The sequence below is a fragment of the Orcinus orca genome, chromosome 11, assembly GCF_937001465.1.
Source record: "Orcinus orca chromosome 11, mOrcOrc1.1, whole genome shotgun sequence".
Taxonomy (NCBI): domain Eukaryota; kingdom Metazoa; phylum Chordata; class Mammalia; order Artiodactyla; family Delphinidae; genus Orcinus; species Orcinus orca.
Window position 1 is genome coordinate 50,836,187 of NC_064569.1, and position 20,581 is coordinate 50,856,767.

At 39.7% G+C, this 20,581-nt stretch overlaps 1 protein-coding gene across 2 annotated transcripts in view; it reads left to right on the forward strand.

Moving 5' to 3' along the window:
- SRGAP1 (SLIT-ROBO Rho GTPase activating protein 1) overlaps positions 1–20,581 on the forward strand; it is a 274,993-nt gene that overhangs the window by 195,877 nt on the left and 58,535 nt on the right. For both annotated transcript variants that reach the window (XM_004276587.4, XM_033440537.2), the window contains exons 7-9: positions 4,230–4,451; positions 6,433–6,534; positions 20,172–20,369. In XM_004276587.4, coding sequence (XP_004276635.1) covers positions 4,230–4,451; positions 6,433–6,534; positions 20,172–20,369 — 522 coding nt within the window. The remainder of the gene's footprint in view (positions 1–4,229; positions 4,452–6,432; positions 6,535–20,171; positions 20,370–20,581) is intronic.

The window sequence follows — 20,581 nt, forward strand, 5'->3', positions numbered from 1 at the left end:
GTTAAGACCGAATACTTCAGGATTTCTTCCCTCTCCATTCTCATGACAACCACTTAATTCTGGAGTGACATACAGGCTTGGGGCTGCCCTCCAGCCACTTCCTGGGCTGCCCTGCAAATGACATTGGCTGTTACTGTTCTGGAAGCATGTATGTAGGACTTGTTTTCCATTATGGTAATCCCATCTAGGCCCAAACTTCTACCCCACTAGGGCTTCTCATGTCATGGAGTTTATTTCAAAAAAAAAAAAAAAGTTGTCTCCCGGAACAGCTATGATCCAGTTATACCTGACATCCTGACATTATACCCACCAAGTATACTTGAACCAATCTCTCAGCCTTTGGGACAAGAAAAAGTATTTGTCACTGGCCTCAGTACCTAGATTTCATCTTCATTTTTTTTATACTATTTGTAACACTTTTGCCTAAGGAAATTAGCCTTACTGTGGTGCTAGAGACTAATGCCTAGTGGAATCTATCTTGGCAGCTCTTAGGATATTAAAAAAAAAAATACAGCCTTCGACTTCTAACAGTCTTTCCTTCCCCAGCTTTAATCCATAATTTAATATATCCATTCAGAGTTTTTCATCCATCAGAACAACACTATTTTATTTTCATGAAATATTTTATTGGTTTCTTATGTATTTTCATCATTAAATGCACTTGGGCACTTGGGTTATAATTCAACTCTTTGTGTGGAAGCTGGCTCTTCGTGTTGTCATTAATAATTCATAAGCTCCGTAGAATTACTTTAGGCCTTTTAACCAAGTATCTTGAATCCTAACATATCCAGTGTCATTTTAGCTTCCAGTTTAGAAAAAAAAAATGGCTGTGACAGGTCTTGCTGTCTCAGGAGACCTTGAAAAAGAATTTTATTGCTGTTTCTTGTTTCTTTTAAAATTCTGGATGGTTAAAAAGCCTACAGTGTAGAAAAAGCTGCATATCGCAAGTAACAAAATCATGCCAGTTACATGACCTCACAGACTGGAAAGTATTGGTAGAGGTCAGAGAAGGAAATTTTCCATCAAAGCTCATCACAGAAACCTACCAAGTTCTCAAAGTCCAGAAGACACCCAGGGAGGCCCCTGGGTTGATTATGAAGCCACATGCATGCTTCTCCCCAAATTATTAGGAAACAACAGTGAAATAAGGGGTGTCTTACTGGGATCAGACTCACCAACTTTGTGTGGCTGAGCTGCGTGTGGAAACATGCACTGGTACTTTTGAAATCTTGACATTTATTCCCCAAAGAAGTCACACTTAGAAATTTGAGGAGTGAACTAAGTCTGGAAGTAATGAAAATTTGGTATGTATTTTTCAGAGCTGTAATTCAAGTGGATAGTTGGGGTTGAATTTCTTTCTTTTTCTTCCTCTTTTTCCTTCATTCTTCTTCTCTTTTTTCCTTTCTCTTTTAAGTTGAAAAGAGACTTGGTTTTTGTTGGGGGGAAGAAAAGGCTTTTCTCTGGGTTGTTTCCTCTCAATATCAATTTTCTATTAAGTCCCATTGGGATCAGTACTCATAAAGTAAAGGAGCTTGTGTGATCTGCTTCATTATAATCAAGTTGAATCTGCCTTCTTTCAGAATAGTAGGGTGTTTTGAAGCACTGATACATCTCAAAGAAATGAGGCCATTTCCTTCACAAATTTATGTTTTCATACGATGAGGTGTTATTGAAAGAATAATTTTTCAGTCCCTCTGAGGTGTATAAAGCTGGTACACAGAACCATTATGGATTTTGAGGAGTAAGAGGAATAAAAGAGGACTTTGCTCATCTGAGGCTAGAATTTTTTAATTAACTGAAAATCAGTCTCTGTATTTGAGTGCAGCTGATTCCGCTGGAAATGTATTAATGCGGAGACTGATTGCTGCATCTCGCAACTATGTTTTGCTTATATTTGTAATTGTGATGTGGCAGCTACTGTCTGCTTTTTTAAATCAAGTAATCTTTAATCAAGTCGATTCTCTGGCCTGTTTGGAGAAATGGCACCCCTAAAGGACAGGGTTCAAGACCCTTTTACCTGATTGTTTCAGTGCAGTGCTTCTCAAACTTTAGTGTGTATATGAATCAACGTGTGTATTTCTTTTTTAACTTCAGATTCTAATTCAGTGGGTCAGGGGTGGGGCCCAGGAGTCTGCATTTGCTGCTGGTCCACAGACCACACTTTGAAAACCAAGATTTTGTAATATGTTTATGTAAAAATCCCAAATTTAAGCATTATGAAATTGGAGGGTGAGGGTGGAATTAAATGTGTTAGCATTTCTAAGGACAGGTCAGTGATTAAATCTGTACCTTCATAAAACATAAGACAAGTTGTGTCCTTTGCACCCTTCTACTACTCTTTTAGTAGCAAACTGACGAACAACTTATACTTGAATTCCTTGAGAATGGAGATTATATTTTACTGTGTTCCAGTTTTCATATTCCTGGAGCCTAGCAAATGCCCAGGCATCTGTAGATGGCCAATTAGTGAGCTGAGTTGAATTGAATCAAATTGAATTGATTGAACTTCATTAGAACAATATAGGGATGACCTGATTTTGTACTTTAAAACCACTTGTTTTCTCTTTAAGAGATTTATATTGCTTTTATGTACAAATTTAAAATTCTGTCAGTAATTTATAACTGACTAGTATCCAGAGTTACATTGTTTAAAATTATATTCCCTTAAAATGCAATATGAATAAATAAATACAAATTAAAGATAGTGAAGATCAAAGCCCAAAGCCCTTGTATTCCTAGGAATACTAAACAAAATTCTGTCTCTGATAGAAGGACTTTAGCCAGTCATTTCTTACTGAAAAATTTTATTCTAGAGATAAGACAGAAGGCATGACTGGGCTATTTTGGCAGAGTCAAACCTGTTTTTCCCATTTCAGAAAGAGTACAGATTATTGTTGTCTTCAGTAAATTATACAAACATCAAAATACTACAGTTAGTATGTTTGCATCCCAGAAGGATTTCAGTAGATCACTGTATCAATCTCAGTATGCATGAACAAACTTGAAAGCTATTTTTTCATTATTTCTTTTCTGTATTTGATTTTGCTTCTTTTATTTTTTAATAGCTTTATTGAGATATTATTCACATACCATACATTTAACCCATTAAAAATCCACAGTTGGCTTTTATTATATCCACAGTGTTGTGTATATGTTGCCACAATCCATTTTAGAACATTTTCATTACTCCGAAAAGTCCTGCACCCCTTAGCCATCACTTCCTAATTCCTTCATCCCGCAGCCCTAGGTAACCACTAATCTACCTTCTCTCTCTATAAATTTGCCTATTCTGGATATTCATATCAATGGAGTCATACAATGTGTGGCTGACCCATGTTGTAGCATGTATCAGTACTTCATTCCTCTTTATGGCTGAAAATGTTTTGTTCATTTATTGATGGACACTTAGTTTCCACTTTTCAGCTATTAATAATACTGCCAGAAACATTCATGTACAAGTTTTATCTCTTTTTTATATAGTCCTAGGAATGGAATTGCCAAGTCATATGTTTTATCTCTTTTTTTATATATTCCTAGGAATGGAATTGCCAGGTCATATGTTTTATCTCTTTTTTTATATATTCCTAGGAATGGAATTGCCAAATCATATGTTTAACCTTTGAAAAACTGCCAGGCTCTTTTCCAAAGTGACTGCAACATTTTACATTCCCATCTGCAGTGTATGAGGGTTCCAGTTTCTCCACATCCTCCCCAATCCTTGTTATTTCCTGTCTTTTTTATTTTAACCATCCTAGTGGTATCACATGTGGTTTTGATTTGCATTTCCCTGATGACAAATGATGTTGAGCATCTTTTCATATGCTTTCGACAATTTGTATATGTATTTTTTAAGAAATACCTAACAGATCCATTGCCCATTTTTTTAATTGGGCTATATGTCTATTTATTATTGAGTTGTCAGAGTTCTTTATATATTCTAGATACAAATTCCTTATCAGATAACATGATTTGCAAAATATTTTTCCCGTGATGTGGGTTATCTTTTTACTTGATAGTGCCCTTTGAAGCACAAAAGTCTTCAAATTCGATGAAACCCAATTTATTTTTTCTTTTGTTGCTTGTGCTTTGGATACTATATCCAAAAAACCAATGCCTAATGCAAGGTAATGAAGGTTTGCTCCTAAGAATTTTATGGTTCTAGCTGTCACATTTAAGTTGTGATCCATTTTGAGTTAATTTTTATATGTGGTGTTCTCTTACTTTTTAAGTGCTGTGATCTTGGCTACCATGCAAGTCTAAACAGAGCCCTGAGAACATATCTCTCTGCGGAGTATAACCTTGAAACCTCCAGACACGAAGGCTTAGACATTATTGAGAATGCAGTTGACAACTTGGAGCCCAGGAGTGACAAGCAGAGATTCATGGAGATGTACCCTGCTGCGTTCTGTCCACCAATGAAGTTTGAGTTTCAGTCTCACATGGGTGATGAGGTCAGTAATTGATTATCTTAAAACTAATGCATTGTCTCTTAACTTACATTACTCTTCCCCTGCTGTACCCAGCAGTTGTAAAAATTCCCAGTTGTCTTCTCATGGCTGCCTTTGCATGGGATCTTAGCACAATACTCTCAACAATCGGCCACTACCACCTTTTAAAGCAATGATCAAACACTCTAATGCCTCCAGAGGCCAAAGAAATAGAGGTGCAGACTCACCTGGGTGTAAGCACTAAACTGTTGCAGGATAGTTAAAGAATTCTTTCTCCACCACAAGACATTCAGATTTAAGTTCAAAACAAAGCGTTTTCTTGGCCCAATAGAATCTGTCTGAAGACTTCTTATAATCCTGATTTAAAGATCTCTGTAAAGAAAAATAATTATAAATGGCAGGAAAATGGAAGACAGGAAAAAAGATACAAACCATTTTTTTAAGACTCAAGTTATCTCCAAACTGGTAAAACGAGCATTAGAAAGGATGTATTATATCTTAGCTTCTTTATATGAGTTTAGCTTTCTATCCTATTTTATGCAAGGGAAAAACTCCATTTAAACCATTTATGAGTTACAGAGGTATATTTATTGTCTGTGAACAGGGGGAAACAAGAAGAACCAATAATGGAGCATGCTCTATAGCACTTGGTGTCCCAGCTGTGCAAAACAGTACTCATAGATTAAAAACTCAATTTTAGCTTATTGTGGTGACAGTATGTTTTTAAAAATAGACGTACTTATAATTTCCATGGCAGATATCTTCTTTAATGTCATATTTTCTCTGAAACACCTAATGTTAAGACTTATAAGATATATATGTATGTACCTGATATATTTCTAACCTAATTTTATTTTTGCTTGATTTGATAGAGTGAATTACTTGATTAAAAATGGTAAGCAGTCTTTATGCCAATAGCACACGAATTTGACAGGCGAGTGGCTTATCCCACCCAGAGTTATGTTTCTAAAACCACATGGTTTTAATCTTTCAGTTATGGATGGATGTGTTAAACACAGAATGATAAAATGTCACAAACAAGTGATTTCATTTGGGTTAAAAGTTGTTACTTTTTTTTAACTATTATTATTTTAATATAGTAAGTCTCTTGCCCTTTTTTATGTCCAGTTCTGCCAGGAAGCAATAATCTCTACGATGTCTTGGAGACTCCATAAAAGGAAACTCTCATTTGCTGAGACCATTTCTGTGATGAGAAAGATGAAAAGAAATTGTTCATTTCTAGTCTGATTTTAATATAGTTAAAAGGCTCTTAATTTTGACCTTATCCATAATTGAGATCATGGCCAAGATATCTTTCTACCAAAGCCTAAGACAAGTGGCTTCCTCAGTTTCACGGTGAATCACATGATTTGGCTGAAAATTGGCAAGACAAGCCATGGTTGAAGATACAGAAAACAGTTATTCACTTTTTCTGAGTTTTCACTGTGTGCCAGGCAGTGTTCTAAGTGCTTTATGTACATCATCCCGTTTCATCCCCACCACAGCCCTATGGCATAGGTACTCTTACTGTCTCCATTTTACAGATAAGGAAACTGAGGTTTAGTAACTTACTGTAGTCACCCAGCTGACTGTAACCAGCAGGCTCTGCTGCCTGCCCTGCTTTGGCCTGCATGACCGTACACGTGGATCATCCGTCACACTCTGCGCAATAACTTATTCCACAGGTAGACGGCAGCATCAGAGCTCCATCTCCAGCAACCGCCACCTTCTTAGAGGGATGCTTCCTACTGCTGCTTTTTTCCCAGTCATATCCAGCCCAAGCAGCTGCATTCTGCTCTTGCCACTTACATAACAAGTTCATATTTAAGACTGAAGTTTTGAGGTGGCTGTTAAAAGTAAAATATGTAATTGGAATCTTGAGGGGATCCGCCTGATTCATGCAGCCTTTAAATGGGAGAACTGTGCACCTGGAGGCTGGCTGGACGGCTCCCTGTTGTAACTGTGGTTTCTGATTCCCCATCAGGTGTGTCAGGTCAGCGCGCAGCAGCCGGTCCAGGCAGAGCTTATGCTCAGGTACCAGCAGCTGCAGTCCCGACTGGCCACGCTCAAGATTGAGAACGAGGAGGTGAGCATGCTTTCTGCCCTCACAAGTAAAATGAATTCTAATGTAAACTGGAAGACAGTTTCACACGACCTAAGGGAATTTAACATTGTAACTGCCATCTCTTCATCCTGCATTTTCAGCTAGATCATAGTTCCTGAAGTACTCCTTGTGGAAGATAAATGCAAAGGTTCTGTATTCTACCATAAATGAATACTTTACCAGGGATTCACTGCATACACATGTAAACACACCTTTTATTCTTAAATTCTTAAATACTGAAAGTAGTTCCCAATAGATGATCAAATTCAACATATGTGTTCAAGAATCTACATGAATGTGTGGAAAGAGATGTCTGACATGTTCATTTAATCCTAACTTTTGAAATTAGTCCGTTTTTATGCTTTTTTGTAGTTTCTAGGTTTTTGGTACTGAATATGGCATTACTGATATAATTATGAGTACAAAAATCATAGTACTTGAATGGGAATATAAAACTGTTTATTTGCTGACATTACTGGATTTAAATGGATAGAACATAAAATGTGAATTATAAATATATGTTGAGCCAGAAAGCAGTCGTACAATTCAGCTGCCTGTTTCTGAAATTGATTTATTGGGTCCATGTTCTACTTAAATAAAAATAGGAACCACAAATGTTTCTTGTGTTAGTCAAGGCACTCAAATGTAATTTACAGGAACCCAAATCACACTTAGTCAAGTCACAAAGTTTACGTATTGGTCAATGTTTGCAGTAGCCTCGGTGGTGATTGGATCTGTGTCCAGATGATAGTTATCAGGAATCTCTTTTCATCACTTTGAAGTGGTATCTTCATGTGTGTTGGTAGGAAGTCTCTCCCCATGTCCTGTATCGGGAGATCCAGGACTACATGGTCCCTACAGTTTACCATCTCACCTCATCCCAACATCCTTATCTCTGAAATAAGGTCTTTCATTGGCCTGACTTAAGTCATGCATACTTTTGGACCAACTATTACAGCCAGGAAATGGGATTTTTTCATTGGCCAGCTTGGATCCTGTGCCCATTCATAGAACCGTTTGACAGCCCCAGCAGAAATACGTATTTCTAGAGACAAACAATTTCCAAAAGAAGAAGTGTGGGACAGAAAGGAAAAAAACAACAATTTGCCCTTGATAAACTAAATGGTCAAAATTCACTTTAGTACCCTCTTTTATTCTGATTCCACTGAGATGTTTTGAATTATGTGAATGTGTGTTTGTTTCTGTTAAGAAAGAGTGTCATGTTTCTAGACCAGTAGAGTTTGGTGAAAACCCATTGCAGCCTTTCTGGTTTCTGGTCTTTCTGGAAAAACCAAACCACCCCTTATTCAAACATGTGTATATAAGATGCAACCAATGTGATGAAGATTTCAGTCTCTGGGTAAAGTCCCCCTAATGAAACTTCCCGAAGGAAGGCTGTTGCTCTCTCTGAGGTGTCGTTAGAGCTCAGGGCTCTGGCAAGGCATCACAAAATACTCACTTAATGCAGTTTACTGGATCCTACTAGACCTAGGGTTTGTATGCCTAGTGACTTCCAGTTTTTTTTTTCATGCATAGGCTCTCGTGGTTTTATTTGGAAACGGTCTCTAAACTCTAGGAAAATAGTGTATGATACACAAGGTCGAGACTGGCGGCCCACAGACCTGTTTGGTTTGGCTCCACACAATTTGGGCCTGTTAAAAACAGGAAAGTGTGGGAACTCTAGCCCCTGTGTTGCTTCGTGAAGGGAAATGCTGGGGTACTCGAATTCCACTTTGCCATAGTCGTTCAGTCCTGATTTTCTTACATTGGACTAGTCCATTTATGTAACCTGTCTGGCCTCTGCAGCCCTTTGAGTTTGTGACCCTAGTCTTCCTCTTCAGGCATAATGTGGAGAAGCACAGTATCTTGAGAACCTGATAGGGGCAGACAGTGCTTTCTGAGGAAGAATTTTTCAAAATTTACTGTAGAAACAAATGAATTGGATTGTCCTGATGTTTCTTCTGAGCATGACAAGTGGTTTATGATTCTTGGAGGTGGAACAGATTCACTGTAGTAGAATGGGATTCCCAAGGAAAGTAAGATTTAAATTGGATTTGTTGCAACCAGTAGACTTCATAGGTATAGAAAGAGGGAAAGAGGTTTTAATATATTTTCAAGGTTGGAGAACAGAGCAGTTTGGTTATCACCCAGGTTCTCCTTGGGGATGAGCTGAAGGTGAAGCTGAAATTGTGTGACGAGAGGCATTGAGAACAAACTTAAGGAGTTTTGATGCTGTGGGTCAGTTCATTTCAGTAAAATAAATATTTATTGAGCGACTTATACATTCCACATATTTTGCCAGGTGTGGAAAGTACAAAAATGAATAAGTTACAGTTAGCATGTGTCTAGTGGAGAAGTAGTCTATAACAAGTCGTTTATACAATGTGAAAAATAAGAGACCTAACTTGGGAACAACATAGCAATCATTGCTGATTTGGAGCCCCTGTGTAGCACTTTTCTCCACCATGAATAAGGAATTTGCCTCTGATCTTCCACTGATAGGAGGACAGAAAATTGACACCTTGGTGTCAAAGCAAAATATACAAGTAAAGAAACTCATGCATAATTTATGTAATTCTCTGCCTCTGCACAAACTTGTGTGTGTGTGTGTGTGTGTGTGTGTCTGTACACACATACTCATAAAGTCCAACATTTATTGGAAAGAGTTTAATTAACTAAAAATAATTATGACTGCCCAGTGAAAAGATCAAAGTTGAGGGAAAATTTCATCCAAGCTTACAAAAGCATAGAGAGGGCAGCTAAATAGAACATGAACCTTTTCACCAAATCTTAGACAACTATAAATAATGAACACCCCTTGAAACTGTAGGAGGCCTTCTAAGAAGGGAGTTTCCATGCTAAGAGCCCACAGACCATGTCTGGCCATGGACAAATTTTGTTTGTTCTACAGTGCTTGATTTTTTTAATTGTTATTGTCATTTAAAAATTGGAAGTTTTGGGGCTTCCCTGGTGGTGCAGTGGTTGAGAGTCTGCCTGCCGATGCAGGGGACACAGGTTCATGCCCCGGTCTGGGAAGATCCCACATGCTGCGGAGCAGCTGGGCCCGTGAGCCATGGCCGCTGAGCCTGCACATCCGGAGCCTGTGCTCCACAACGGGAGAGACCACAACAGTGAGAGGCCTGCGTACCGCAAAAAAAAAAAAAAAAAAAAAAATTGGAAGTTTTGCATAAAAATGTGGATTTTCAGCTTCAAAAAAATTAGATCTTCTCATACTAGACCTGCATTTCTATAGGACAATAACTGGCTTGAGCTGAGGAGTACATACTCCCCTTAGACGCAGAGCACGTGCTTCCTATTTGCCATACGCCCCACTCAGCCCACTTGCCTATTTTCATTACTTGACCCTGGAAGATAGTTGATTTTGCAGCACTTGCCTTAAAACAAAGAGAAGAGAGCAGTATGCATTTGTAAAATGGCCTGAGTATACTTGTAAGTAGTAAAAGTTGGAAGTAAAGGCCTGAGAAGGGCTTGATAAAATTTGTGGTTGATGCAGATTCATAATGGATTGTGACATTTACTGTCACAGTAAATGAACTGTGAAGTTCAAATGTAAAAAACTTTACATTTGCCTGTTAAACCTTTTAAAATGAGCTTTCAGTTTCATTATGCTGTGAACTTGCATCAGTGATACCTTAGCCTTATGATTCCAACTTCCAGTCAGCTGGTCCACAAATATATATTATTAGGTTCGCTGTGTATTGTGCCCATAGAATTAGAGCAGGGACTGCTGCCCACACAACTCTATTCCCCAATTTTTTTTTTTTTTTTTACTTAAAAGTATAACTTTTTATTAAAACTTTGAAGTGAAACCTTAATAAACATTATTTTTAAAGGCAACACTTTGAAAGCAACCTAAATCTAAGTGATCATTTATACCTTTCTCACTATACACAGTTTCCAAAGTCCAACCTAATGTTACACAGTCATGTCCACTTTCTGAAAGTTTACCGTTCAAGTGAAATAGGGAGATTAAGAGGTACAGACTTCCAGTTACAAAATAAATGAGTCAAAGGGATGAAATGTACAGAATGAGGAATATAGTCAATAACTATGTGATATCTTTGTGATATGTGACAGATGGTAACTAGACTTAAGATGGTGATCATTTTGTAACGTGTAGAAGTTTCAAATCACTATGTTGTACGCCAGGAACTAACTAACATGGTGCTGTATGTCAATTATACTACAAAAACAGACCAAATTTATAGAAAAAGAGAGGGGGGTGGGGGAGAGGGGGAGTTGGATGAAGGTCATCAAGAGGTACAAACTTCCAGTTATAAGATAAGTTATTACTAGGGATGTAATGTGCAACATAGTTAATATAATTAACACTGCTGTGTGTTATGTGTAAAATTTGTTGAGAGTAAATCCTTTTTGCTTTTTTTATTTTGTATCGGTGAGATAATGGATGTTCACTAAACTTATTTTGGTCATCATTTCGTGATGTATGTTAAGTCAAATCAGTATGCTGTAGACTTTATTATTGCCCTGTCAATTATATCTCAATAAAACTGCAAGGGAAAAGAAAGAAAGAAGGAAGGAAAGGGAAAGGAAGGAAAAAATTTACTTTTAACCGTTGTTGTAGGGATTTCAGCTTAGGGGGTCATTGCTGTGGCTCCTTTCTTTCAAAGCTAGCCTCTGGAGTAATTCCCCATAGATCACATTTCCCTTTCCTTAGAGTTCCTCATTCCTCCCTTTGTTGCAGGAGAATGGGGTGCAAGAGGATGGTCATGTCCCAGGTTTCAGGTGGTTCCTGGGGCGGGCTGCCAAGTGAGGGTCCTTGGCTTCACACAGGAAAGCATTCAAAAGTGAGCCAAGGTAAAGTGAAAGAGTTTATTTAGAGAGATGCACATTCCATAGGCAGAATGCTGTTGTCTCAGAAGCAGCCCAGGATGATTAGTTTTTTGGGGCTGGGTAATTTCATAGGCTAAGAAGTGGGAGGGATATTCTATTTTGGGGAAGGGGCAGGGATTCCCAGGAATTGGGCCACCACGCACTTCCACTTTTTGGCCTTTATGGTAGCCCTCAGAAGTGTCATGGCGCCTGTGGGTGTGTTGTTTGGCATATGCTAGTGTATTACAGTGAGCATCTAATGAGGCTCAAGGTCTACTGGGAGTTGTATCTTCTGCCATCTTGGGCCTAGTTGGTTCTAACCAGTTTTTGTCATATCCTCAATGGCTGTGTCATTCTTTTAACGGTTGTGCCCTGCCCCCTTCCCTCCTGTCTCACCTTTATCAAAGCCAAAGAAAAGGAAAATGAATTGCATAAGTAAAGCAATTAGGCCTTTCTTTTCTTTAGGACAGCCTTATTTTTAAGTAGTTTGCCCCATTTTCAGACCATTTGTCCCAATATTTGCTCCAGAAAATAGAGCTTTCGTGAGCATGTCACTTCTGTGCTATGAGTAAAACCTTCTCACACATAAAACAACTAATTTCTCTTAAGTTATAGTAGATTTATCCCCCTGAAGGGAATAGAAAAGAGAGTAGTCTGTAATTAATTCCTCAGTTAATTTGTAACAATGTTTAATGAACATATAAATTTTCCTAGCACCACTTAAAATCTTTCACCAACAGTTTACTAGGGAGTATTTCGCAGACTATTCCCAAATATAATCCTTACACAGGATATTTTCAACAATAATGAACAAGATTTTAGGCAAACATGTGAGATAATTTTCACGGCATGGGTAATTGAGGGAAGTAAGAGATATCTTGGTTTTACTTTCTGTTACCCGAAAACTGGGTTCACCTCTTGGTGGGAGTGTAGCCAAAAGACACAACCAAGCCAAAGCGCAGGAGAAGGAAGGATTTGTTATTACTTGCAGCAGGTAAGGAGAATACCGGGCATCTTTCCCAAAGCAATGACTCCCCAACAGCGAGAATTGGGGAATTTTTAAGCTAAAGGTACATGCATATTCCTGAAGAGGTTTGAGCAGAGGAGAATTCAGCATAGAATTGGGGGCAAAAGTCAACAGAGTCCAAGTTTAGTTGATTGAGGTCAGGAGGGTCAACATCCTCTTTCCGTCCTCCACCTGGGTAGGGGCCTTAGTTCCTGCAGAACTCAAAGATATATTATGTATATCCCTTGAGGAGGAACTAGGACTCTGCTTTATCACTGCCTATTGTTTGGCTGCCTTTTCTCTGTTCCTGCATTCCTTTGTTCCCTTGAGATCCTTGGTTACTGAGACCTGTTCAAGGGCAAGCATTGTGGCCAGCTTAGATCACAAAATGGCTTAGGCTAAAATGGCTTCTCTTATGTCAAGAAAGCCGTCCATTCCTGGTTCTCTTTCTCCAGGGACCCGCTAACCTATCTGCTTACATTTCTACTTAGGGTAGAAAAATCACATTTCCCCCCATCAAATTTCCCATAATACCAATCGATGACTGCGGCAGAATCTCAAGTCATATACATCATTGATCAAACCCTTAGGGGCAGTTGGTTTAAGAAGTGAAGCTTGATAACCACTTAATCATTATTGCTATGTCTGATGACTTGTGTGGTTTTAACTTCATTTTAACTTAAGTGTTTCTTACTTGTCTGAAACCTTCTACTGATGAGGTTGACAGTAAAAGCCCAAACAAAAGAAAACTGCCATTTATCCCTTAAATGATAGCATCATCTCAGCCAAAATTGAAAACAGGATCAACTGTTTCTCACTGGAAACGCCTGTTGTTAGAAGCTCTGTGTGTGTGTGCACGTGCGCACGTGTGTGTGTTGTTTGTTTGTTTGTTTGTTTCAAATAAAGCCTTAACTCACTGAAGGGAGGGCCTTGATCCAGAAGAATACCAAGCGGAATGAGGAGAGTTTCTAGAAAGTGTCTAAAAGTGATTGATGGGGTAGGGCATCTGGAAGAAAATGGCAGAGCTCAGGATGACTGTCAGCAAGGAGACCCCACGTTGTTGGTGTGTGCTGAGCACTCCTCTGGCGTCTCAGCAATTTGGAAGGAGGAGGACTCCAACTTCCACCGTTCATTCAGTTCATTCTCACCGCCATCTTAAGAATCTGCTGTATTCCATGCACTGTGCTAGTTAATAAGCCGCCCCTGACCTCAAGGTGTTCCCGCTGGAGATAGAAAACAGAGGCCCTCTAAACAGTGTGGTGTAGGTGCTGTTGAGAAATGGATTTGGGATCATGCTCCTCAGACCACTCTTAGCATAGGGTCCACCCAGAAGGGTCATTAAGTCAGAGTCCAGATGGGCTGCAAGAAAACAGGCTTTCTGAGACATGACTAAAGCAGAAATGTTGTTCAGAGGGCTCTAAGCAATGATGATGTTCTCTTCTTTGGATTAAGTTGTATCATTGCTGAGAATGAATTTTGTTCAGAAGTCAGGAGAGCCTGGTATTTGTAAACATCGCCTTAAATGCAAGTGTGTAGGTTACTAGTGTGAATTCCTCTGGAATGGTGACACGACCCTTCCCCAAAAGCAGGGGGAAGAGCAGCAAAAATCAGACTGTTTTTCTAAATCTGGCAACACCTTACCCAGCAGTGACAGCGTCACTGGCACCTGTACCCCCCTGTTAAGGTACCAGGAGCAAGGGAAGTGCTCTGCCGCTGCTCCTGCCTTCTGTGGCCTGTGCTGGCAAGAAGTTTCTGTACCCCTGGCTAATTAACTATGGCATTAATCCAGTTTATATGTGTGTGGTCTCCTTCTGCTAATTTTGAATACACCTGAAAGGATACAGTGCTCTAATTGAAATACATACAAGGTCAGTGGTAGCAAGGAGGGAGTAGTTAAGTGGGAAGGGGAGGACAGGGCTAGGGGTCACCTTCACAGATGGAATGATAAGTCTTAAAGGATGAATAAGCCTGCACCAGGTGCAAGGTACAAGGCACAGTGCCATGAAATAACGTGGTGTGTGTTAGGGGTTGAATTGTGTTCCCCCCAAATTCATATGTTGAAGTCCTAACCATCAGTACTTCAGAATGTGACCTTATTTGAACATAGGGTCTTCACAGAGGTAATCAAGTTAAAGTGAGGTCATTAGGGTGGGCCCTAACCAGTGTGACTGATGTCCTTATGCTAAGGGGAAATTTGAACACAGAAACACAGAAGACAATATGAAGAGACAGAGAGAGAAGATGCCGGCTGTCTATAAGCCCAGGAGGCAGGGCTAGAACAGCTCCTTCCATCACGGCCTCAGAAGGCACCAACCCTGGCCACACCTTGATCTCAGCCTTCCAGCCTCCAAAACTATGAGGCGATAAATTTCTGTTGTTTAAGCCACACAGCGTGTGGCACTTTGTCATGGCAGCCCTAGAAAACTAAATCAGTGTGTTTGGAGAAGGAAACTTCTTGTTTTCTCTAATAATTGTAATGTCCTGGGAGAAGAAAGGCAAAAGAGGCGGTCTACAGAAGGCCGCAGAAATCTGCTGTCAGAGTCCAGGCCACCTGGACACTCCTCCAGTACAGCGTGTTCTTTGGGTTTTTCATAATTCCTTATCATGTTTTTGGCCTCTCCTTCTACCAAACCCAACTGTGTTTCCTTGCTACTAATGGGGAGTCATTGCAAGCCTCATATGAGCTGTTTCATATCTGCTTCATTATGTTCCCCCTTGTGACTTATGAACATGGCTTGTGTGTGTGTGTCAGAGCTGGTGTTATTCTTCATCGGGAGTGTCCCATGGGATAATACATAGTCCCAGCCATTGTATCTGGTGGCTTCTGTCACATCCTTTATTCTTCCCGATAATTCCAAATTTAACCATGACACTCTTGTTTCTGAGAAGGAAGTTGAAAAAAAAGAAAAGCGATTGACAAGGAATCACATTCACCGTTGCTGGGTCCACAGTATGGGCCATAGTCTGTGAGCCTGTTACCGAGGACTTGGGTGGGTGTGGCACCTGCCAAGTCACTGGACAGGTCCCTGGTGGGCAGGACTGGCCCTGGACTGCAGCTGAGCAGTCCTAGATCTAAGTCACAGGTCTGCAGTAGGGTCCACAGCCGGGACCAAGTTCTGCAGGCCTGCCTCTGGGGGCACAGATGGGCATGTCTCCCTCCTGGTCCCTGGGTGGGCAGGACTGCTTTTGGACTACTACCGAGAGGGACTGGATCCAACTTACAGGGCTGCTTCAAAAACCAAAACTGCACAGAGTTTGGCAGGCCTGACTCTGGGCATACAAATGGGCTTGTCTCTTGTTGGGTCCCTCGGATGGGTACGACTGCTCATAGGCCATTGCTAAGAGGTATTAGAGCCAAGTTACAGGGCCACTTCATTATCCACAGTTGGACCGAGGTTGGCGGGCCTGCCCCCAGAGCACAGATAGACGTGTCTTCAGCCTGGTTTCTGGTCAAGCAGAACTGCCCCCTGGACTGCAGCGGGGCTCATCTGGAGCCAGGTTACAGGACCACTTCAAGATCTGCAGTTGGACCAAGGTCGGCAGGTCTGCCTCTGGGAGCAATGACAGGTGTGCCTCCCAGCATGTCCCTGGGCAATAGCACTGCTCCCAGACCAGGGCTGAGAGGGACTGGAACTGCATCATGGGCTACTACAGGGTCCAAATCTAGGACTGAGGTCAGCGGGCCTGTTACTTGGGACATTGGTGGGCGTGACTCCTCTCGGGTCCCTTGGCAAATAGTGCTGGTGGCAGGCCCAAGGCCAAACAGGACTGTAGCTGCGTCTACAAGCGGACAGGCTATTTCTGGGTCTGTAGCCAGGGCCAAAGTTGGCAAGCCTGCCACCTGGGCATGGGCCAGCTTTCTCAAATGGGTCCTTGGCAGCTGTGGGCTCCATCAAGGTTTTACCAGCTCCTATCTGGATCCCAAAGCCCCCACAAATGCACTTTTGTCCATGGATGGCTGCCAAATTGTTGTTGTGGGAGTGTATGAATAGGGGACCTCTAATTCTACCATCTTACTGATGTCACCTACAGGATAGTGAGTCTCTTCATTCAGCCTATAGATATATAATCATGACTTTCTTAAAGTACTTATAATGTTATTTTAAAAATCACCTTTAATGTGCTTTTTTCCAGTGTCTATCCTTTGCAATTTGCATATCCTCAGGAATAATGACTAAATCTGTTTAATTTTTGCCTCCTGTTAAAATTTGCTCCATCACATGACCTCTTTAAGCCTCTAAACTAGCACTGATTGTTATTGTTTCTTCCCTAAACAGTATTTTGTTGTTTAAAAAAAAAAACAAAAACAAAAAAAACAATCGAACATATCTCTGCTTCCTGTAGTGGTGGACTGAGTCACTCAGCTGATTCTCGCACATTTCATTATCCAGGACAAGGTACATGGCCAAGCCTGAAACCCATGACATACGGAGCCATATGTTCCCAAAAGGAAGAGCATCAAATATTTTGAACAGAAATAAAATCCAGTGATTCTGAACTATTAGTGCCCCTAATGGCTTGGAAAAATAAACAAACATTCTCTCAGGATGATAACCTCACCGTAGACCTCAAATAACTCTACAGAAACTGTCCAGCAAAGATAACTAGGTACATAAGGAGAAAAGACAACATGAGTGATAGCCAGAATACATAACAGACAATAGAAATATACCCACAGGAACTAAATATTGGGATTACCAGAAAAAAACTGTAAAAGAGCTATTTACTGTGTTCAAGAAGTTAAAAGTCAAGCTTAGATTTCAGCAGGGCACTCTTATAACCTATAAACAGTGAAATAACAGATTTGAAAATGAACCACACAGAAATTCTAGAGCTGAGAAATACAGTAACCCAAATTAATAAATCAGGCATGGTTTTAACATCAGATTAGACACAGCTGAAGAGTGAATTATCAAAATAGAAGACAAATCTGAAGGAAGTAATCAAAATGCAGCATGGAAAAACAAAAGGATAGAAAATATGAAGAGAAAGGTAAGATACAGAGAACGCAGTGATTTTTAGCATACTAACTAAACTCCCAGAAAATATTGATAGAAAAGAAAGTAGAGACAATATTTGTAAAGATAATGGCTGAAATCTTATCAGAGCTTAAGAAAAGTATCACATAATTCAAGAAGTCCAAAAATATTCCAGGCAGAATATATTTTTTAAATCCTTACCTAGATTCATTATAGTGAAACTATAATGAAAACTTTAAAACCAGCTGGAGAAAGAAAGCAGGGTTCATTCAAGGTGTGGTAGACTGATAGTAAACTTCTCATTCAACAGGAACATGGAAGCCACAGGAAAGTACAGTGATGTTTTAAATGTACTGAAGGAAAATAACCTCCAACCAGGAAAAAATATCTTTCATAAATGAAGGTGAAATAAAAGACATTTTTAAATCAACAAAAGCAAAATTCGCCACTAGAGGATTCATGCTAAAAAGAATTTCTATGTAGAAAATAAATGTAGTTACCAAAGGGGAAGGGGAGGAATAAATTAGGAGTATGGGATTAACAGATACACACTACTGTATATAAAATAGATAAACAACAAGAATTTACTGTATAGCGTAGGAAACTATTCAATATCTTGAAATAACCTATAATGGAAAAGAACCTGAAAAAGTATACATGTATTTGTGTGTGTGTGTGTGTGTGTGTGTATATATAAAACTGAATCACTTTATTGTACACCTGAAACTAACACAATATTGTAAATCAACTATATTTTTAAAAGAAAGAATTTCTAAAGGGTGTTCTTAAAAATATAAGGTATAGAGATCAAAGAATTTAATAAATATATGGATAAAGCTAAATGAATACTGACTATATCATAATAATGTCTTGTATTTAAATGTATACAAATATTTACATATATAATACATCCTATTATAAAACATTACAAAAATAGCATATAAGTCAGGAAAAGTAAATGGTTTTAAGGTGTTCTAAACTCTGTACATTGTCTGGGAAAAAGATAAAGCTATTGATTTACATTAGACTTTGATAAGCAAAGGTGGAGTACAACCTAATTGTGGAAGATAAATGCGGAAGATAAATTTAAAAGCTCCTAGAAGATAACATAGAACAGTATCTTTATGACCATGAGATAGGAAAATATTCCTTAAATAGGACACAAAAGGCACTGATTATAAAGGCAAGTAAATTGATTACATTAAAATTAGAGACTGTTCATCTAGACACTATAGAAAGAGTAAAAAACCAGAGCTCAGAGTGGGGAAAGATATTTGCAACACATATAACTATATGTGTTGCAACTACATATAACTATATAATACTCATATACGTATTACAAATCTGTAAAGAGAAAGGCTCATCACCCAACAGAAGATTGAGCAAGAGGTTTAACAGAGCGTTTCAAAGAGAGAAAATCTAAATTGCCTTGAACATATGATAATGTGCTCAATCTCAACCATCAGAGAAATACATATTAAAACCACAGTGAGATACCACTACACACCCAACACAGTGGTTTAAATTTTTAGGTGATTTTTTTTTTTTTTTCTTTTTTGGCCATGCCACACGGCTTGCAGGATCTTAGTTCCCCAACCAGGGATCAAACCCGGGCCCTCGGCAATGAGATCATGTAGTCCTAACCACTGGACCGCAAGGGAATTCCCAATGGTTTAAAATTTTAAAACTGACAATACCAATTGTTGTGGATGTGGAGTAATAGGAATGCTCCCGTGTTGGTGGGAATACAAATTAGAGCAATCATTTTAGAAAACAGTCTGGAATACCCAATAAGCAGCAATTCTACTCAAGTATGTGTGGCCCAACAAAAATGTGTTCCTGGCAGTATTATTCATAGTGGCCCAAAACCAGAAATAAGTCATCTATCAGCAGTAAAAGGGATGAATTATGATGTATTCTTACAATGAATATTCAGCAGTGAAATACTGTACTCACAAGAAATGAATAAATCTTACTACATAAAGTTGAGCAAAAGAAACAAAACAAAAATAATATATGCTGTAAGAATCCATTTATTTATATAAAGTATTTTAAAAGGGTAAAACTAATATGTGAGGTTAGAAATCAGGATAGTAGCTACCTCTGGGGAGCAGGAAAGTGTGTGTGGTGACTGGGAGAAGCACAGGTTACTCATAATGTGCTATATTTCTTGATCTGAGTGGTAGTCACATGAGTGTGTTCAGTTGGTGATAATTCATAAAGCTGTACACTTACGGTTTGCACATTTTTCTGTATGTAATTTCACTTCAGTTTAAAAGGTCCTTTAAAACAGATAGTGTGGGCTTCCCTGGTGGTGCAGTGGTTGAGAGTCCGCCTGCCAATGCAGGGGACACGGGTTCGTGTCCCGGTCCAGGAGGATCCCACATGCCGCGGAGCAGCTGGGCCCGTGAGCCATGGCTGCTGAGCCTGCGCATCCGGAGCTTGTGCTCCGCAACGGGAGAGGCCACGGCACTGAGAGGCCCGCGTACCACAAAAAAAAAAAAAAAAACAGAAAATGTAATTGAGAGAGTACTCAGTGATACATGTGATTTACAGGAACTCAATTATAAAGTGATATCCTCCTCAGGATAATTTTGAATAAAGCCTCTCCTTATATTGGTGACATGGGGTATTGTTTACCTGTCTCTCTCCCCAATAGACTCTGAACTTTGGTGGGGGCAGGGCCTGTGCCCCCATCTGTACCTGACAGAGCAGTTTCTCACTGTTTGTGGGATTCACGAAATAAGGTACTAACCTGAGAAATGTGCTCCTATTCCCAGGTTAAGAAAACGACTGAGGCCACCTTGCAGACGATACAAGATATGGTCACCATCGAGGACTACGATGTTTCTGAATGCTTCCAGCACAGTCGTTCCACAGAGTCTGTGAAGTCTACTGTCTCTGAAACCTACCTGAGTAAGCCCAGTATTGCCAAGAGAAGAGCCAACCAGCAGGAGACTGAGCAGTTCTACTTCATGGTATGCCTGCTGCTTCCCCAGCCACTCTTGGGGCTCAGATCTGGGGGCCCCAAGTACTGTTTCTGGAGTTGCATCAGAATCACCTGGGGTTCTTTACTAAGATCAGAGTTTCCAATTCACTAGGTCTGGGATAGGGTTTAGGAGATAGTACTGATATGCAGACAAATTTAAAGAGGACCGCTCTGAAACAGAACTTTTAGATTATTTAATGA